At 34.8% G+C, this 18763-nt stretch overlaps 2 protein-coding genes across 2 annotated transcripts; both read right to left on the bottom strand.

Annotated features, from left to right (window-relative positions):
- Positions 1-1470: 1470 nt before the first annotated feature.
- Positions 1471-2648, bottom strand: LOC144449562 (sulfotransferase 1B1-like). Its single transcript, XM_078140115.1, has one exon. The coding sequence runs from the start codon at positions 2624-2626 to the stop codon at positions 1706-1708; it is 921 nt and encodes a 306-aa protein (XP_077996241.1). The 5' UTR covers positions 2627-2648; the 3' UTR covers positions 1471-1705.
- A 6150-nt stretch (positions 2649-8798) lies between these two features.
- LOC144449621 (SEC14-like protein 2) lies at positions 8799-17708 on the bottom strand. Its single transcript, XM_078140192.1, has 11 exons — positions 17603-17708; positions 16367-16436; positions 15808-15851; positions 14568-14630; positions 13938-14126; positions 13009-13165; positions 12250-12333; positions 11139-11245; positions 10440-10582; positions 9605-9759; positions 8799-9006 (listed from the first exon to the last, which is right to left on the bottom strand). The coding sequence occupies exons 1-11, from the start codon at positions 17654-17656 to the stop codon at positions 8891-8893; spliced, it is 1182 nt and encodes a 393-aa protein (XP_077996318.1). The 5' UTR covers positions 17657-17708; the 3' UTR covers positions 8799-8890.
- Between the last annotated feature and the right edge of the window lie 1055 nt (positions 17709-18763).

The raw sequence follows: 18763 nt of genomic DNA, 5'->3' as shown, positions 1-18763 counted from the left end.
CTAGTTTCATGTTAGTGTTCACTGGCTGTGTTCGATATAACCACATCAATACTAAACTACACATTCTACACTTTCAGATAGCAAGAGCCAATTCTTGTTACATTTTGTGATGTATACCATTTAAACCTACTACAAAAAGACAGATGACAATGTTTTGGCACGTAAGTTTGTCTGATTTATACAAAATGTATTCATTCAATCTTGTTACTAGTATCTTAAAGTGTAGTATGTACAGTTTCTTATTAGTTTATATGTGGTTGTATCAAACAGAGCTAGTGAACACTATCATGAAATGGGCTGTACAATGGACATTCCTAGTAAACTAATGAAAGTAAAGGAACATAACTACCGTTTCATTAAATACCAACTACTTCCACCGCCCTCAGTATAGCTCTCATTAAACTGCTAAAGGTTCAAAGTTCATTCCGATATAGTAAGTATCAGTTGTAAAAATGACATGATGATCTGATGTCAGCTACAACGCATCGCATCATGTTCACTATTTGATAACACTACATTAATTTCAGTACTTGACAAGTCCAGCTGTTCATCGGTACTTGGGTTATTTTGTAACGATGGAACGATCGATAGATAATATCGAAATGAAAAAATAATAACTTATACATATCTACAGATTGCTTGATCGATAGATAATATCCGAAATGAAAAAAAAAATAACATACATATTTACAGATTGATTGATTGATTGATTGATTGATTGATTGATTGATTGATTGATCAATAATTGGCTCACTTAAATGGAATGGGTAGGCATGGAATGCCAATTTATTTAACAACTGATTCATTATTTGCTTGCCTACTGATCGTTTAATTGATTGATTGATTGATTAATATAATAACATTAAGTAATTGTCCAATTGATTGGCAGACAGACAGACAGACAGACAGACAGACAGACAGACAGATAGACAGGCAGACTGACTGACTGACTGACTGACTGACTGACTGGCTGGCTAAAACGATCGATCGATTGATTGATAGTTAATTTACCGAAAATGTCTTTGCCAAGAGAATGTCCAATGAATTGGACTGATTTACATGGCATGTTATTTATTACATATATTTTTTTAAGTTTCCTGGATAAGCAAAATGCAAGAAAAATCAATATAAGTTATAATGAATATATTAATATATATAAATAAAATTCACATAAATACAATGGCATAAGATTCCAGTAGAGTTGATATATCTCTTGTTTGATTCAGATGTTTATCTTATTCTAACTTCAAGTTTATGTGCTCAGTATAACAATATGGCAGAATAATTGCTTTTAATATGATTAAGTATTATGATTATAATAAAAGTGAGTAATTATTATTGTAAAAGAGCAAAACGTTCAATACTTCTGTGTACTTACTAACGTTGCGGGTTATATCCTACAGTACTTCTACTTCTATATAAGTGTATATATTGTGTTGCAATCCTTAGAGGATTATCGTTACACTGCGGCATAACACAGGCGCGTCCTGTAGATGTCACCAGTAAGCCCTTATATGAGTGAAGTAGGCATGATTTATAGATCGGCGATATCGATATTGGTGGCAACACTTGAAACCGTCTAATATCTTGACGCTTTTGGATGGCTAACGGTAAAAGATTCCATTCTTGAATTGTTCAAGGAATATTAAAAGTAAATGCGACTTCTACTTTTGAAAACGATGGAAAATATTCCGGCGTTCCACTATTATTGATATGATTCGTATACGTACGCTAAGCCATGATACTTCAGTTTTGCACAGATAGTATTATCGAACAGCTCACTCTGCTTTTTTGTGAAATGCTCTTTCCATTCGCCGATCTTGCCTCTCCGAAATGATCTGCCTGCGACGTTCATGACAGTCTCGTCGATTTCCGTAGCTTTAACAACCCGTTTGATGTCAGCATCGGAAAGTGGCCTCTCCAGAAAGTCTGCGACCATTTTCACTACAGCTTCCCGATTATGTTGAAGCTCCTCGTACGTTACGTGTAGAACATCTTCATCTGGACCATGTCTCCACCACTCAACTATGTTATCCTGCCATGGTCCGTACACCACTCGACCTTGAGCAAAGTTTTCAACAAAGTCATCCCAGGAAACTACCTCTTCAGGCGACGTCATAGGCAGCAACGAACGCTCCAAATGAAAGAAATTAGTGCACGAATCTTTCGGATTCCTAGTCATGTGAATAATTTTACAAGTATCTTCGCTATGTGCACTACTTGGTAGTAATTCGTATGGGAGATGACTCTTCAACAGACGCCGAGATGATGATAAAGTTGGTTCCTCTAGGAACTTTTTCTTGGCCATCCCCATGGCACCTTCAGTGTGGAAACGACTGATAGTCCACTCGAGAATAGGGACAATTTCTCTGTCCAAGACTTTCACTAGAGCCCAGTCACTGTACATAGCTTGGAGGATTCTTGTCATCCAAGTTGTTCCAGACTTCGGGAAGCCGTCAACCAAAACGTCATCCTCTGTGAAAATAAAGTTATCAAGTTCTTCGTCCATCATTCTGTCTTCCTCAATATATGGTGGTAGATAGTACCCTTTGCATGCAACAAATGCGTCTCCAAGATGTCCATAGTCTGGCTTCAAGTCCTCGTCCTTCTTGTTTTGCCCCGCCATTATGTCGAATTCAATGCTTGTGTTGTTACGGAACAATAGTATGTGTGGTCGCAGATCAATATAACAGTTGCTTTTAATAAAGGCAAAGGTATGTTCAACTCTGACCGCGTGACGTCACCTTTCTTTATCAGCATGCCTGTTTGCTGCGTGTGGAATTTCAGTTTCATTCCACTTCTACGTAAATGTGTCTAGTGACACGTACATTTATTATTTACCCTGTCCTGCTTTAGAACCCAAACAACATGCAAGAGATGCATGATGTTAGTGTCAAGTTAATACACAGTGGCATAAACTGACGAATGGTTCACAAAAGATGCCTACTTAAAACCCCAATTAAACTATTCTCGTATAATTTATATCGATGCATTCCTTCCATGACATTAAAAACCGTTTTCTGGCATTGTTAGCACATTCATGACATACATTTTAGCGAAATAGAGGTTCCTCAAAGTTTTATAATAATTCTGCTAAATTAAATCACCGAATCGTTAATACATTATGCCTAATTTCTAGGCTTGAATTCTGCCAATGGGAAATGATGGTTACTAGTATTTAAGTATACTTCAGTTTACTAAGTAGAATACCACAGATGAGGCAAAAATTACCCCTAAAATGTATCAACTCGGCTAAAACTGATAAAATAGTTGTTCAGGTCTTAGGCAATGCGAATTTGTTATTACATGGTAGGGTTCATTGTCTTTTAGGTGTGTCAGACCTTTTATGTTTTGATGTAATTTTACATGGCAAGAAATAACACAAGAAACAAATAAACCACTGGGGTTTTTTTTGGTTTTTTGTGGCGAGATTACGAAGTGACAATGTTTATCTTTCCATGTCGTTAAACTTAATAGTCTAAAAGTTAAAGATATCAGTCTACAAATCAAGAACGTTTTGTGGGAATTGAAATCATGAGGAGACGAGTATTTGTTTGAATCAATACGTTCACTAAGGGTCAGTGACAGGTCGTAGACGTTGAAACTCGGGTAACATCCAGCGTCTGTGTGTGTGAGTCACGTAACATCGTATGATATGATTGATAAATAGAACAATGCTCCCATAAAAAAGTTGTTTGTTTATATAAAGTAAATGGGATTGCCTAGATGTACAATAAACAGATATAGTCGCTATTTCTTTTTCTAAACAAGCACAAATACTTTATGAAAAGGCTCATTTATCTTTCTAACCATATATAATGATTTATTAGCACATGCAATTAAACGCGATTTTAATCTGGTTTGTGAGACTGCATACCGTTCCAGTAATTCACGCGATATCAAGGGACTCTAAAAAAATATGTGCTATTTTAAATTGTATGCGACACAGGGATCACCAGTTACGATTACTCTCTCCCTTCTTATCCAAAGGAGTCCGTTTACGTTATCTAAGTTTTACACGTATATGTGTCAGCATGTGTTTGGTACATGGTCTGTACATATTCATCTAAATCATTCTAAGTGCACGATCCTCTTGATTGAAGGGATTTTATAGCATGTAAAACATGTTAAGATCAAGGATCACTGACATAGTTTTAATGATTACATTACTGACACAATATGTCACAAACAAACAAACAACTGTTACTCGATTCAAGAGTAAAACTGAAATTTATGAAATTGTTACCACGCAAAGGGGGCCCTTTATTTTCAAAGGGAAACGCGAGTCAACATAATTACAAAGAGTACAAGTCTGAAGTAGTGATTTGTTAATCACATACGAGAAATTTAAGCCATGGGTTTTTAAATGATTGAGTAACATATCTTGGACTTGGTCCACATACTTCACACGTTGATAGACCCCAGAGACTAATTCTGGTGTTACAATCTCGAGATGAGTTCTGGTGTTTCTATCTCGACAAGTGCAGAGAGCTTCTCTTCTTGAGATTGTGACACCAGCTTAGACATGTCTCAAGGCTGTTGATAGGTTGATAGGTGCGACGATACGTCATTTTACGAATGTGTAGCATTATTACTATCATAAATCTCCGAGTAAAGGAAGCGTTATTGAAAAAAGTGCATGTGAATGTGATCATGCGTCTAAGAGGAAATGCACTTTATTGAAGCGAATCAGTTCATGTAAAGCAATACAATCTGTTATAATCTGATTAAAATCAATGTGAAAAGACAAAAGTGCTTCTTACGAACAACAAATTTTATAAATCAAAAGTATGTACTGCCGACTGCGAAGGAGTACCACCAAATCTACATTACATTACTCATGTTAATACGAAACTGCATTAACGCCATTCAGTACGACTACGCTCACACATTGCAAAGTGAGTTTAGCTAGTCTGTTAAGTCACATATTGCATAGAAACTATACTATAGTATGTGCTGTTAGAGTCACGTATTACAATTCAGACAATCAACACTTCTCAACACGATAGACGAGGCGAAGGTACAATTTGTTCGTGTCATGACACATGCGCATTATATCATATACAGTGCCAGTGACAGCAACAGTATCCCAATCTAAGATATTGCTTTAAACATTGTTTAAATCTGTTTTTCGTGAGTCTTTCTTCAATAATGGATTTCAAAGCACTTAAACACTAGAATTTTGATAGTAACAAAGAACAGACTGACTGTACGTAGTTGGTCAACGCAATTTACAACCTTGATGTATTACATATGATAACGTTACTGAAAACTAAGTCTAAGTACTATTTCTTCATGTTTCGCGTATTTCTTGAACAAATGAAACCGTCTCAAACAGATTACCTTTCTATACATTTACTGAAGTAAAAGACAGTCTTAGAACAAATAGAGATTCCTAAACTCTGTAATTATGCCAATTCCACTCAATTTACAGTAAGAAACCTTTATTGTCATTCAGACATAATTACTGAAGAAAGGTTGTTGTTCATATTCCTTTCTAGTTCCTATCCTCCTCTGGGTAAAACTGAAGAATGTTTTATCATTGAAATTCAGGACTCTCGATGCCTAAATATTGTATGTCTCTCATTGATGTTTCTCGGAAAACCAAACGTCTAATGCCGTCCTTCTGCGACTATACAGAATGCATTTAGGCAAACCAAAGCATTGTTTTTTCTCCTGGGGCAATGTTTTACATGTTTCCCCATTGTCGCAATGGGGTTTAAAGAGAATAAAACGGATTTCTATTGTTATCTTTATAATAAAGCTCATTACCAAGAAAGAATACAATTATTCAACTTTGTGTCAATACAGTAAAATACTATTGACTTTTTATAAAACTACAGTAATACTCTAGAAAATCCAACATCTAATATTAATATTGCAAATCTCACCACTTCATTACATGTAAAAGTAACCCAAGTACAACACAGTCAGGACTTTCAACTTCAATTACATATACATTTGTGTGTCAGCCTCTAAGACGGCAATTTATTCCTATTAACATGTCAATAGAAACTATGATATTGAATGAATCTTGATACTAAAAATCAACAGATGCTGTATTTTTAAAATTCTCCAATACTATTGCATCCATTTTAATGTGTCTGCCTCGAATAAAGCACTGTGACATCACTGTTGCAGTACTATTGCTTACATTGCAAGGCCTGTCAGCTTCTAATAAACCACATTACTGTCAAGGTACAATTGCATACATTTGCATCTCAGCCTCTGATTCTCAAAGATAGAAACTATGACACCAAATACCAATTAAAATCAGTATCTTCTAATTCTGTACGTTTAAAATGATCACGTACTATTATTCATTTGAATGTGTGCCAACCTCAAATAAACCACATTACTATCATGGTACCATTAGCCTCTAATACAACACAGTAAATACAGAGACATAATAATATACAGATACCCTTTGATGTCAGTCGAAAATGCGACCTCAGTTACAGGCAGTGCCACTTTAACAATAGTACATTAAAGACCTGCCCTATTACTGGACATCTTCTGAAATAAGTTTGAGTGTTCAAACTAACCCGGATATTCCATGACTTGTAAATAAAAGCTATCCCTATGCCTATGTCCTTTCAAGTGTTACTGTTATATATCCTCTGAGCAGATTGGTCAATAACATCTCTGCTTTCAATCAAACCATATTTATGTATATACAACATGTACTTTGTTTTTGAAATATTGTATATCCTTTCATTCAAATCATGTACATATATATATATATATATATATATATATATATATATATATATATATATATATATATATATATATATATATATATATATATATATATATATATATATATATATATATATATAACTCGGTGAGTATCAATCTGCTAAGACAGTGCTCTATACCGCAGTGGCAGAGCGTAATAGTTTTTTTAACTATATAAACTATATATATATATATAGATCATTATATTTTCAACATGTATATCCTAAGACAATTGGTTGGTCCCTAACATTGCTGTTGTCATTGAAATCATATATATATATATATATATATATATATATATATATATATATATATATATATATATATATATATATATATATATATATATATATATATATATATATATATATATATATATATATATATATATATATATATATATATATATATATATATATATATATATATATATATATATATATATATATATATATATATATATATATATATATATATATATATATATATATCAACACAGATCATTAAATTTGCAACATGTACAACCTTTGATGATTGGTTGGTCCCTAACATCTTGCTTTCATTCACATTTATATATATACACACAAAGACCTTAATATATGCAATGAAATACACATTAAATGAAGGTATATGTCAGATTTGACAACCATTCATGCTGTGTGTTAAATAAAAACAGTCTGATAACCTGTAAATCTGTATTGAATGATGTTTAAAGAAATATGCATAATATACAATATACATATTTCTATGACCATTTCACTTAGTATTCATGTAAAATAAGAAATCTATGTACTTTTCTCTGTGAGCACATCATAGCATTGGGCAAAATTCCATGTCTTTATCACATCAAAGAGGCACAAGCTGAATTAATACGCTTTCTACTCAAATGAAAACACTTACTGAAAACCTAGATGAAACTATTCTAGTATAATGTTAATGTTAGTGCCGGCCTTCTGTGACATTAAAATTCTCTTCTTGCATTGTTAGAACTGTTAAGTTTTGCATGTAGGGATTTCCTCGACATTTTTTTTAATGTATCATAAATTACATCATTGGATCACATATACATACACATATATCTTACTACCCGGTTTAATTTCAGTCAACTTAAAGGGATGTTTCAGTAAGTAGAGTACCTTGAGTATCTTTTAAATATGCACCAAGAATTATGTCCAAAAATATTTTAACTCAGCTTGTGACCCTTTAAAAGAACTAGCAAGATAAGACAAGTTCCTACAAAGATAAGCATAGCTAATGTCTTTGAATTTACACAGTTGATAATAAATTGAAGCAACATTTACAGATTAATATACATCGAAAACATTTCAGTCATTAATGAGGTAAAACGTGCATGTCATGTGTATAATGAACTAATTACAACTGTTATCATTAATTAAACATTAAACCACATCAGAATTCAAAATTATGAGGATTTAAAATTTCCATCAGACATATTTGTCCCTGATTGAATATACATGTGTATGTATGTGTGTATGTATGTATGTGTGTATGTACATACATACATACGTATGTGTGTATGTATGCATGTATGTATGTATGTATGTATGTATGTATGTATGTACATACGTATGTATGTATGTACATACGTTTGTGTATGTATGTATGTATGTATGTATGTATGTATGTATGTATCTATGTATGCATGTATGCATGTATGTATGTATGTATGTATGTATGTATGCATGCGCGCATGTGTGTGTGTGTGTGTGTGTGTGTCTACATGCTCTGTGTAATCGGTTTAAATGATAAAGTATACAATTCAAATGCCTGCAAGATGTGTAACTTTACTTACATTAATCAAAATCTCTAAAACTGAAGGTTTCCTAAAATATTTCATCAGGTTGGTAAAGCATAGCAGTAAATAGTTCTTGTACACAACCATTGGTTGTGTGATAAGACCTATCTACTACTGAAAAGGGTTTCTTATCCCAGAGTGTACTCAAATGTGAAAAAAAAAGTATGCACCAAAGTATCCAAAGATTTGCTACACTATGTATACTTCATGAATTCATTGTGTTGTTTTGTCTTCCATGCTTCATATATTCATCATACCATTTTGTCATCCTTTCCTGATTCCATGCTTCTAAGTGTATATTGCTGGTTTGTCATGTCTTCCTGACCTTCCAAATTAGGCACATGCTTGTATCTGAGCTTCAACTTCTTTATCAGGAGGTAACACTTGTATGGAATACTTGATTTTTTTACTTTTGACCCAGCTGTAAGAGTTATCAAAACGTACCACATCTGTTGGGGGAAAAGGAATATTTTGATAAAAATACAATAATCCAAGGTTCTCCCAGGAGTGTTATCATATCAGTGATGCCATAAGGATTAGATAGGATAATTTTTTTTTAATCAACTTTTTTCTATAAACTCAGACGAGTACTTAAAGTTTCACAAGCTAAGTTTGTAAGCATATTACTCTAGGTAAAAAATATTTCAGCAAAACCACATTCCTGTGTATTGTTAATGTCGATGCATGTCTTCTATAACATAACAGTTGTCTTCTGACATGGTTAGGACAGCTGATTGCATAGTATGGATTTCATGAACATTTTTTGATACATATGAAAAATTACGCCATCAGATCGTTTATATCATGATACCAGGTTTGAGTTCAATGAATTGTGAGTGGTGTTTAAGCGTGCTTCCTTAAGTGCAATACTGCGAGTACCTAAATATACAACAAAAACTACACCAATATATGTATAAACTCAGCTTGTGCCCCTTTAAAGGAGAGTGCACAATAATATACCAAGAATGAAATTTCACAGACTATGGGTATAATAGGTTCATAGTTATGAATGAAATTTTTGATTTACAAAGTCAATGTATTACTTACATGTTCCTGGGTCCTTCACACTGATTTGACCATCTTCAACAACTATGTTGCTTTTGTATCTAGTATTTGGTAATATGGCAATAAGTCCGTCATCACTGCCATTATTTTTGAATATTCCAAACCCAATATCTGAACCTTCCGACTGAAATTCCCAGCTGAATAGCAGAAAATAAATCGTACTTATTAAAAGCATGAAACATTGCTTTACATTGATCATTGATTTAAATAATTCATTTGATACTGATGAGTGTTCTATTTTGCCTTCCAAATTGTAAAAAATTGCCGAGTCTTCTGAGCTTGTAACCTCTATCCTACTAGGTTCACAATTATACAGATGGGTTGACGGGGCCACAATCATAGTTCAAATCATGCCCAAGGATTTTAGCCATTCACAAACAAATGGCAGAAGCGAGGTTCAAACATGCAACCTGCAGTTTCCAAGCCAGCCACTCTTACCTTTCGACCATCATGACATAATCATGTTGTAGCTCATGTAACTTCCTACTCAGAAACAACATATTTTTGTCTTCAGATTTTATGCTAATGAGCCAAATTCAACATGGTGGTCAGAACTGTAGATGGGTATATTTGCTTCTCATGCAAAATGGACGAACATGTGTTTCATTGGGTTGGGTTTTTGACAGAATGAACTAGAGAACTTGAACATTGATCCAAGTTCCAGTAAGTGGAAAGAAATGTGTACAAGGAGGTACTACTAAATGCATACAATAGAGCATCCCTAGTGACTGGTTAGGTTTTCATAGCATGGGACCCCAACGCATGAGTATGTGAATAGGATGACTGCCATACTTTAAATGACTATTAAATTTCAAACCTTATGACAGTTCCTGGTATCTCCACTGTGTATTCCAAGTCATGAGTAGCACCGCGACCCACTGTGGCAGTCTGCATAGCATCTGTGTTCAATTGTTTGTCCTTGAGGTAGTACGACTCAGGGATTTTACCACCATAGAGCACCTGGTAATGCAGAAATACATGCATATATGAATTCAGTGTCCAGAATCTACAGGATTTGTTTAAGTTTGTATGAAGATGTTATATCTGAAGATGACTTAAACTGTAAATTAATTTGCAGATCATAAGGTGATACTGTGAATGAATTCATTTTATCATACACACAGAAAAGATAATTTTTCATATTTTGACTACACTGTATTTTGCCACGTAGACAATTTTTGCCTAAAATGTACGGTACTTATAGCCACAATGTGAGTTTGGACCATTGTTATGTCTTCATCAATATGTCCACTTATTCAGAAAAAAGACTACATTTGTTCAATGCAAATAATTGTACTTTTAATCCTATTTAGTATAAATGGTTACAAAGTGATAGAAACTTTCAGAAAGAGGAAATGATAAACTTCTAAGATGTGAGAAAGATACCCTTTACTATCTTAAATTGCAAAATCGAGACAGAATCCAATATCAGATTGGACTAGCTTTCTTGTAGTTTTTTTTCAAGACTGAAAATTCAAATTTACATATCCATACACACATTATACAGTCTCCATACCTTGGTTCGATAGCGGGGATCACCATCAGGATCCTTAAGGGTTCCACCAAAATGTGCTGGCAGTTGATCGGCATCAATATGCTTCAACAACTCACTTTGGAAATCATCTATCAATCAAATACAAATCGGAGTTGTGTCAGTTTTAAGTTTATAACTTTTAAATTACTGTGTGATCTGAAGTTAACAAGATTTCATGAAATTTATGGCTTAGGTAAAATTTATGGCAAGGGCCTGAGGATAAAATATTTGGTTAAGAAAATGTTGCAGAAGTGCAATATTGTAAACAAGTCATTTTCAACATTCAAGTGTTATGATTTATACATCACTTGTCACCAATCACGCATTCTGATTAAGAGACTTGTAAATATAGCCCATTATTTTTGTCAAATACCTATATATGCTTGCTGTATCATGTGATTACTGCAATTTCCTTGTACACAAATCTCAGCAACAACTAAAAATCCAGCTATAAACACAGCATTTAGTATATATCGCAGATAATATCATTGTTGCGTACACTTAACTTGTAAAAGTTTTTCGAATCATAAGTTTCATGTCATAGGGAGAAACCATAACAATTAAACCACAGAATGACAAAAGTATGGAAATAAACGACACTGTAAGTCATGCAATTGTGAACAAGAATTCCTAAATTTTATAAAGAAATTGAGATTACTGCCACTCAAAGTGCATTGTGGGATACTCAGATATTTTCATCACTATTTGTAGCATTGTCTGCAGCCCATACAAGTATATTTATCCAAACATTATTTTCTGCACATGGAATGCTCACACATTCCCTTACATAAAAAGATATGCAATATTGCAAATACTTCTAGTATGTTTATATATCAATGCAAGTAACCAATGGTACTTAGGGCCAAAAAAAAAATTGTTTCTGGTCAGCACAGTTTGTCTAAAATGGTGCAGATTTTTTATTTTTTATTTATTTTCAATTCAAGAAACCTGTCACTCAGTCTACTATCTATGGCAGTTGCTGTTATTTTTATTTAGTACGTGGGGCAGATGTCATTTGCTTGTTCATGATTGGCTCTGCTGTTGTCTGCACTGAAGTATAGGGAGGGATTAGGATATCACTACTTGTACTTACTTCCAAGAACTACAACTTTCCTCCTTGTATCCTCACACAAAAAGTGTTTCATCATATTGTAACCGATTGAAAACACCCTAGGAGCTGAAGAAAAAGAAGTATATCTTAAATAAAGGGGAATGCCACTCCAGGAAATAGAAACATTTTCATAAACTATGGGTTCTGGAGAGTCATTTCATTATGTTACATCATCTGCACTTACTTGCGATTTCAGAGAAGCATCAAGTTGATCTTGTGCCTTTTAATATAGGATATCTTTGCTATGGGCTATTGCATCATGGGAGTCAGCAGAAATGATACATTCATGGTTACAAAATGAATATTCATGAGTCCTGAGTGCCTATATCCTTCACTGTAAAACATATATCATGAATATTCATTTTGCAACTTGAATATATTATTTCTTCACAACAAGATTCCAATAAGGTACCTTTACTACTACTACTACTACCACTATAGAAAATGGAGTCAAGTATCAATTTCTATTCTACTACGTACGATACGTCAACATGGCTGAGAAGCCCTCAGATCACTCTGTGCAATAGAAAATACAATAGTCTACTGTCAGGTGATTCCACTAGGAGGTCACCTGACCAAACGGCATAACATCATTACACTGATGACATCTGAATGATTCAGAAGAAAGCTACGTAGTCAGCCACTTCAAAATCAATATTCCACTAAGGAAACTCTACCACTACTATAAAATAAGGTATTACTGTATTTTCTAAGTCTTTCACTCAAAATCTCTCAAATTACCTCTTGTCACAAAACATTGCTTCAAAACTTCGGGGTAGTTGGCCTCAAATAGAGTTAATATTTGTCCATAGACATCTACAAAGGGTTTCCAGATGTGATGCCAACCGACACGCTCAAGATCAAATATTACAACAACTTTGTCCACTCTATGCCCGAGCTGTAAATACATAAATATATCACTTTTAGTACCTCATTTACTTATTACATTGTACTTTTGTATGTATTCTCACAACCAACATCATGACTGTGTCTGAAGTACATGCTAGGAAATATAAATAATTATATATTGATGAATAAACTTGTCTTGTGAGAGTCTAGATGTCTAAGAATCTAGGAGCAACAAAATTTGAAGTGAAAAGGTCAATTTAGTTAAAACAATTTAGTCTCAACTCTCCAATCAAAGGAGCATCATCCCCTTTCTGTCAAGATCATTATAGCCAACCCACCTGACACCATAAATATTAAAACTGACAAAGACACCATGTCAACCCTCAATCCCTACCTCACCCATGTATATGCATACACATATATAGATACATAGATAGATATATAGATAGATAGATAGATAGATAGATAGATACAATGCATGCACATACATATTCATACATACATACATACATACATACATACATACATACAGACAGACAGACAGACAGACAGACAGACAGGCAGGCAGGCAGGCAGGCAGGCTGCACGCACGCACGCACGCACGCACGCACGCACGCACGCACGCACGCACGCACGCACGCACGCACGCACGCACGCACGCACGCACGCACACACACACACACACACACACACACACACACACACACACACACACACACACACACACACACACACATACATTCATACACTGAAATTCTTATTGCACCATCAACACTTACTTCATAAATTGTATTTCATGGTCAAATTATATGGCACCATACCTTTTTCGTCTGTTCTTGCAGCATTTGTTCCATATTTTCACTCACAACAATCTTATTTTTAATAAGATCTGATGTTTTTGCTGAGTAAATAAGTCCTTTAGCATCTAAGCTTCCAAATGGCTCTACCCAAACTGGACATCCTTTTTTGTCAAAGCCACAGATACCACCAACAAAATACTTCTCTACAACCTGAAAAACAATTAATTAAAGTAACAATTGACCAACAATGGAAAAAACTAGTATATGACAATGCTGATGCATCACTAATGCACAGCAATTTCTTGTAACACACCAAAATTTGGTGTTCTCCTATCCCTCAGTATATGGTAACTCACAAAAAAATTGTATATTAATTCAACCCACATTATTTTGATCTACAACATAAAATGCTATTTTTCCTCCGTGTGCACAATGGTACAGTGAATCTCAACTTTTTGCTGACACTATCTTTATTTCCATACAACACTGAATACATTACTGCATAGACTGAGAGATCAGCAGTCATGGATGCCATTATCATCCCTTTCCACATGATAAACGGCTCTGTCAGAAACATGGAACACTCAAGAATGAAAATTATAAAGTCTTCTAATATAAAACACAAACCATATACAATGCTATTCCACTTACCTCAGGATCTTTCCATGTTTTACAAAGTTCATCTACATTCATCTGTTTCCTGTATTTGAGTGACTGATAAAAACAAAAGATAGAATGTTTGAACAAACACATACATTTTGGTATATGCCAATACTTTCAAGTAAATAACAGGGTTGTCTACCATGCTTGTAAACTATACAATTGTATCACACTCATCATGATGTACCATGTACATGTCGAAGAAATGTTATTTACCCTTTAGCAGTGTGCCCTCTAAGCCAATTTGACGTGCCACTGATTCACACAATTTCTAGTGACGCACCAAAATTTGGTGTTCCCCTATCTCTTACTATGTGGTGGCTATCACTAGAGGGCACACTGCCGCTCAGGATCTTATCTGATATAATACCACACTGAACAGATCTCTCAAAACTAGCTTAGAGTAGATTTGGTACTCATTTCTTGGATTGTTGTTAACCTGCCAAGTTATTGTTGTGATATTAATCTGAGAGAATTACGTGCTGAATTGTCATAGTATAATGATTTGACCTGACCAAGTGTCACGGGTGGGGTGCATTGTGCCCTATAAGCCAAATACTACATCTGCTGACATCAGACTGTAGACAAATGGAACCTGTTACAAACAGGGAAAGTAAACAACTGAATTGGATTTATAACACTTAGCACAGTATGTTGGAAGTACACAGACATGTATTACATTCCATCATTTGATAAGAACAGTTTTATGGGCATTTTACATAATAGTTCACCTCCACAAGCAAATTTCCACTTCCCGTCATTTCATGTACACATAAAGAGGCCATAAAACCATGGTGTGTAATACAAGTCTGTGCTGTTCCAACATACTGTGCCAAGTGTTATTAATCCAATTCACTGTTTACTTTCCCTGTTTGTAACAGGTTCTGTTCATCCACAGTCTGATGTCGGCAGTTGTAATCAGATACAAAAATGATGCAGAGCAATTTCTTGTGAAACATCAAAGTTTGATGTTCCTCTATCTCTTCCTATATGAGGAAACTCACTTCTTATCATGTGACCCATAACAAAAGTTTGTTTTTTGCCTTTTTAAAGTGGGGAGGGGGTGCAGCATATACTTGGATTAAAGGAACCGAAATAATTCATTTCAGTTTCTAGCCAAAAATTAAATACATCTCAGCTGCAAAGAGAGACATTAATTCAATTTGTATTCCCCAAAATTTCTATTTTTTCTGTGGCCTATAATGTACTTAAAGAGGGCAAATTAACTCACATCTCTAAGCATTTCTTCAGCCTTCTTTACATTCCAATGTCTTGCTGCAATTAGAAATCAAAATATAAATCAATAAACAGAATGAACAAATTGAAATATGAACACGTTCATAAGAAATATACAAACTGTACGTCCTGAAAATGTAGAGAGACACAAGGTATCCAAAGGTATGAAAGTATCTAATAATTGGTATTGTAGTAAGACTTGGATCTGCACTAGTTGTCAAGGTGATGGCAGTATCTCTATCTGGGTGCTAGTGCCCTCAGTGGCAACCTTCCATGGCTTTTAAAGTAAAGCAGAATAGCCAAGAGGTCTATCAGCTAGACTATACAATAATTGACTTATCTACATGTGGAACTACTTGTAGCAAAAAGAAACTGGGTTTTGAATTGCAGTGCTCTAGATGGCAAATTATTGACTCAGTTCCTGGAAAAAAAAGACATGCACAAAACCCCACAGATAGAAGATGACTTTTGTACCATATTCTCATTAAATAATTCTGAAAATCCGTTGAGAAAATGATCTTGAAATCAGAATGAAAAAAGAAAAAATGTAGTACCTCTCAGCCATTTAAGGAGAAAGTGATCATCATGATGAGGCTCCAGAACATCACTAAGAAGTTCCTTGAACTAAAAATTGAAGAAAAAAATTGAATATGGAAGTTAACAATTAGCACAAACATGTTAATTTCTTTCACTGGAAGAAAATGTGAATGAACTCTTAGCATCATTTCATGACAGTATATCACTGACATGTAAACAATCATTATTTTTGGTAGGGTGTGAAGAGAAAGCTATTACAACTTGTATTATTCATAACTTGAAGTTTTTAAGGTGTAGAAGTAAAAGATGAATTATATAATTTGTGACTTTATTTTCTTCATAATCTGTACAGCATATCCCCCCCCCCCTTTCCATCATCATCATCCAAGCCCGAATTGAGAAAGCATAACCAAACTTGTGGCGCCCTCAATAACATTTGGTTACGTTCTTTTGTTTATCAATAAAAGCCTTTCATATAGTACATCTTTACTCAAAGGTAAAATGAATATATAGCCTAGTTCCTATACAGCATCGTTACGATTTACACCTTAACTCACAGTATAGTAAAAGTCGTTACTCTAGAAGTCCTGAGATGCATGAGATACAATTTAAAATTCATCCACAGCCACCCACACAGTCATTAACATCATGTGTTTGTTAATCAATCACAAAATTCTAACCAATAACACAATCCCTCATAAAGTTAGTGTTTATTGGGAGGGTAATGTAATGTCCAAATATAGTATTATTGTCAGCTCAGGATGCTACTTAAAATAATACACTGTTTAAGTCACTATAGCAGTTGGGGTTCACTGATTGGTCGAACAAATTTTATTGTGTTGATTGAGGTACTTTGACCAGACATGGTTTAGATAGATTCTAACTTAGAAACCAAAGTAGGGGTGGTGCTAAGGATGTATTGACCTACCCTTACATACAAAATGGCTGATGAGAGCAGAACAATCTATCCTCACAAGAAGTGATTGTGGGTATATCAACCTACCTTCAAAAGAGGGCTTATAAGAGCAGAACAACCTACCCTTACATAAAAAAAAAGAATGATGAGGTTGTACCGACCTACCCTCACAAGAGTGGTCTGATGGGCATATCGACACAAAACATCATACAGTCAATAGTTACAGTATCTGTCATGAGGGTTGATAGCTACAGAGAGCATCGTGTTATTGTTTTAAATCACCATTGTTTGCTTTGGTTTCACCTTGAAAACTTATCTATATATTATCTCCCAATACCTTTTGTAAATCTTCTTCCTGTCTGGGACTCAGGTCCCCAACATTGCCACTCATTCTTCAATTTCTTCACCAAACTTAGTACCAGTATTTATCAAACTTCTCTTTGTTGCCAATAAACACATGCATATAGCTACAAGTATACATAGAGAAAGGAACAGACAGACAGACAGACAGACAGACAGACAGACAGACAGACAGACAGACAGACAGACAGACAGACAGACAGACAGACAGACAGACAGACAGACAGACAGACAGACAGACAGACAGACAGACATGAAAATGTAAATTTTTCATAGAGTTGAAGACCTGATAGTACTATGCACATTTGCCTTATTCTACACTGAATTTCTACTACTGAAATTTTCCATATATACTTCCCTCTGGCACAATATATTACCGTCAATAAAACCATTATTTTATACTCCGTAGTGTCTCTCATTTGTCATACTCATCTCAAACATACGATGTACATGTATGTCACCAAGGGAAACACAACAAATGTCACGCGATATCTGACAGTATTACCATCGACCTTTGAACACCCATTTATCACAGCGGAGCTCGTCACCGTACTTTCTTATGTTGACGTCACACAACTAGGTCACAACCATACTATCCGGTGAGAATCGAAATGTGAACGACTAACAGAATATCAGTAAAACTTACAACAATCTTTACCTGGCAAATTATGAGACAATACACGTTACTAGCTATTTGTTATAAAAGCACTAAGTGACTAGTTACTTTCCATACGGTTACGACAACCGGCATGCAACGAACTCCGGCGTTCGGTGAACTTGAAGATTGATCAAGGTGATGCTTCACTTACCTTCCTCTCCCGGCTTCCACGATCCACATTCACTCGGTTCACGACCTTTTTTCAGTTACAGAAGTATAAAGGTACTGACTGAAACACTTTACACGTGATGTACTATGTATTGTCTCCAGTAACTACCATCTGATTAGTGCTTGACATGATGCGATCATGAATTCAGCCGGTGATTATTGATTAGTTGTTAGTCGTACCGACGACATAATTATCAGAACAAGATTCAGATTCAGATTCAGATGTAGCTTGTCGTTCGGATACAATCTTAAGTTGCGCTCAAACCCCCGACGCGCGCGTGCGTCTTGCCCGCGTTTTTCAAAACAACTAAA

The sequence above is a fragment of the Glandiceps talaboti genome, chromosome 18 (assembly GCF_964340395.1).
Source record: "Glandiceps talaboti chromosome 18, keGlaTala1.1, whole genome shotgun sequence".
Classification (NCBI taxonomy): Eukaryota; Metazoa; Hemichordata; class Enteropneusta; family Spengelidae; genus Glandiceps; species Glandiceps talaboti.
The sequence above is the reverse complement of the archived record's forward strand: the minus strand, read 5'-3'. Positions and strand labels throughout refer to the sequence as shown.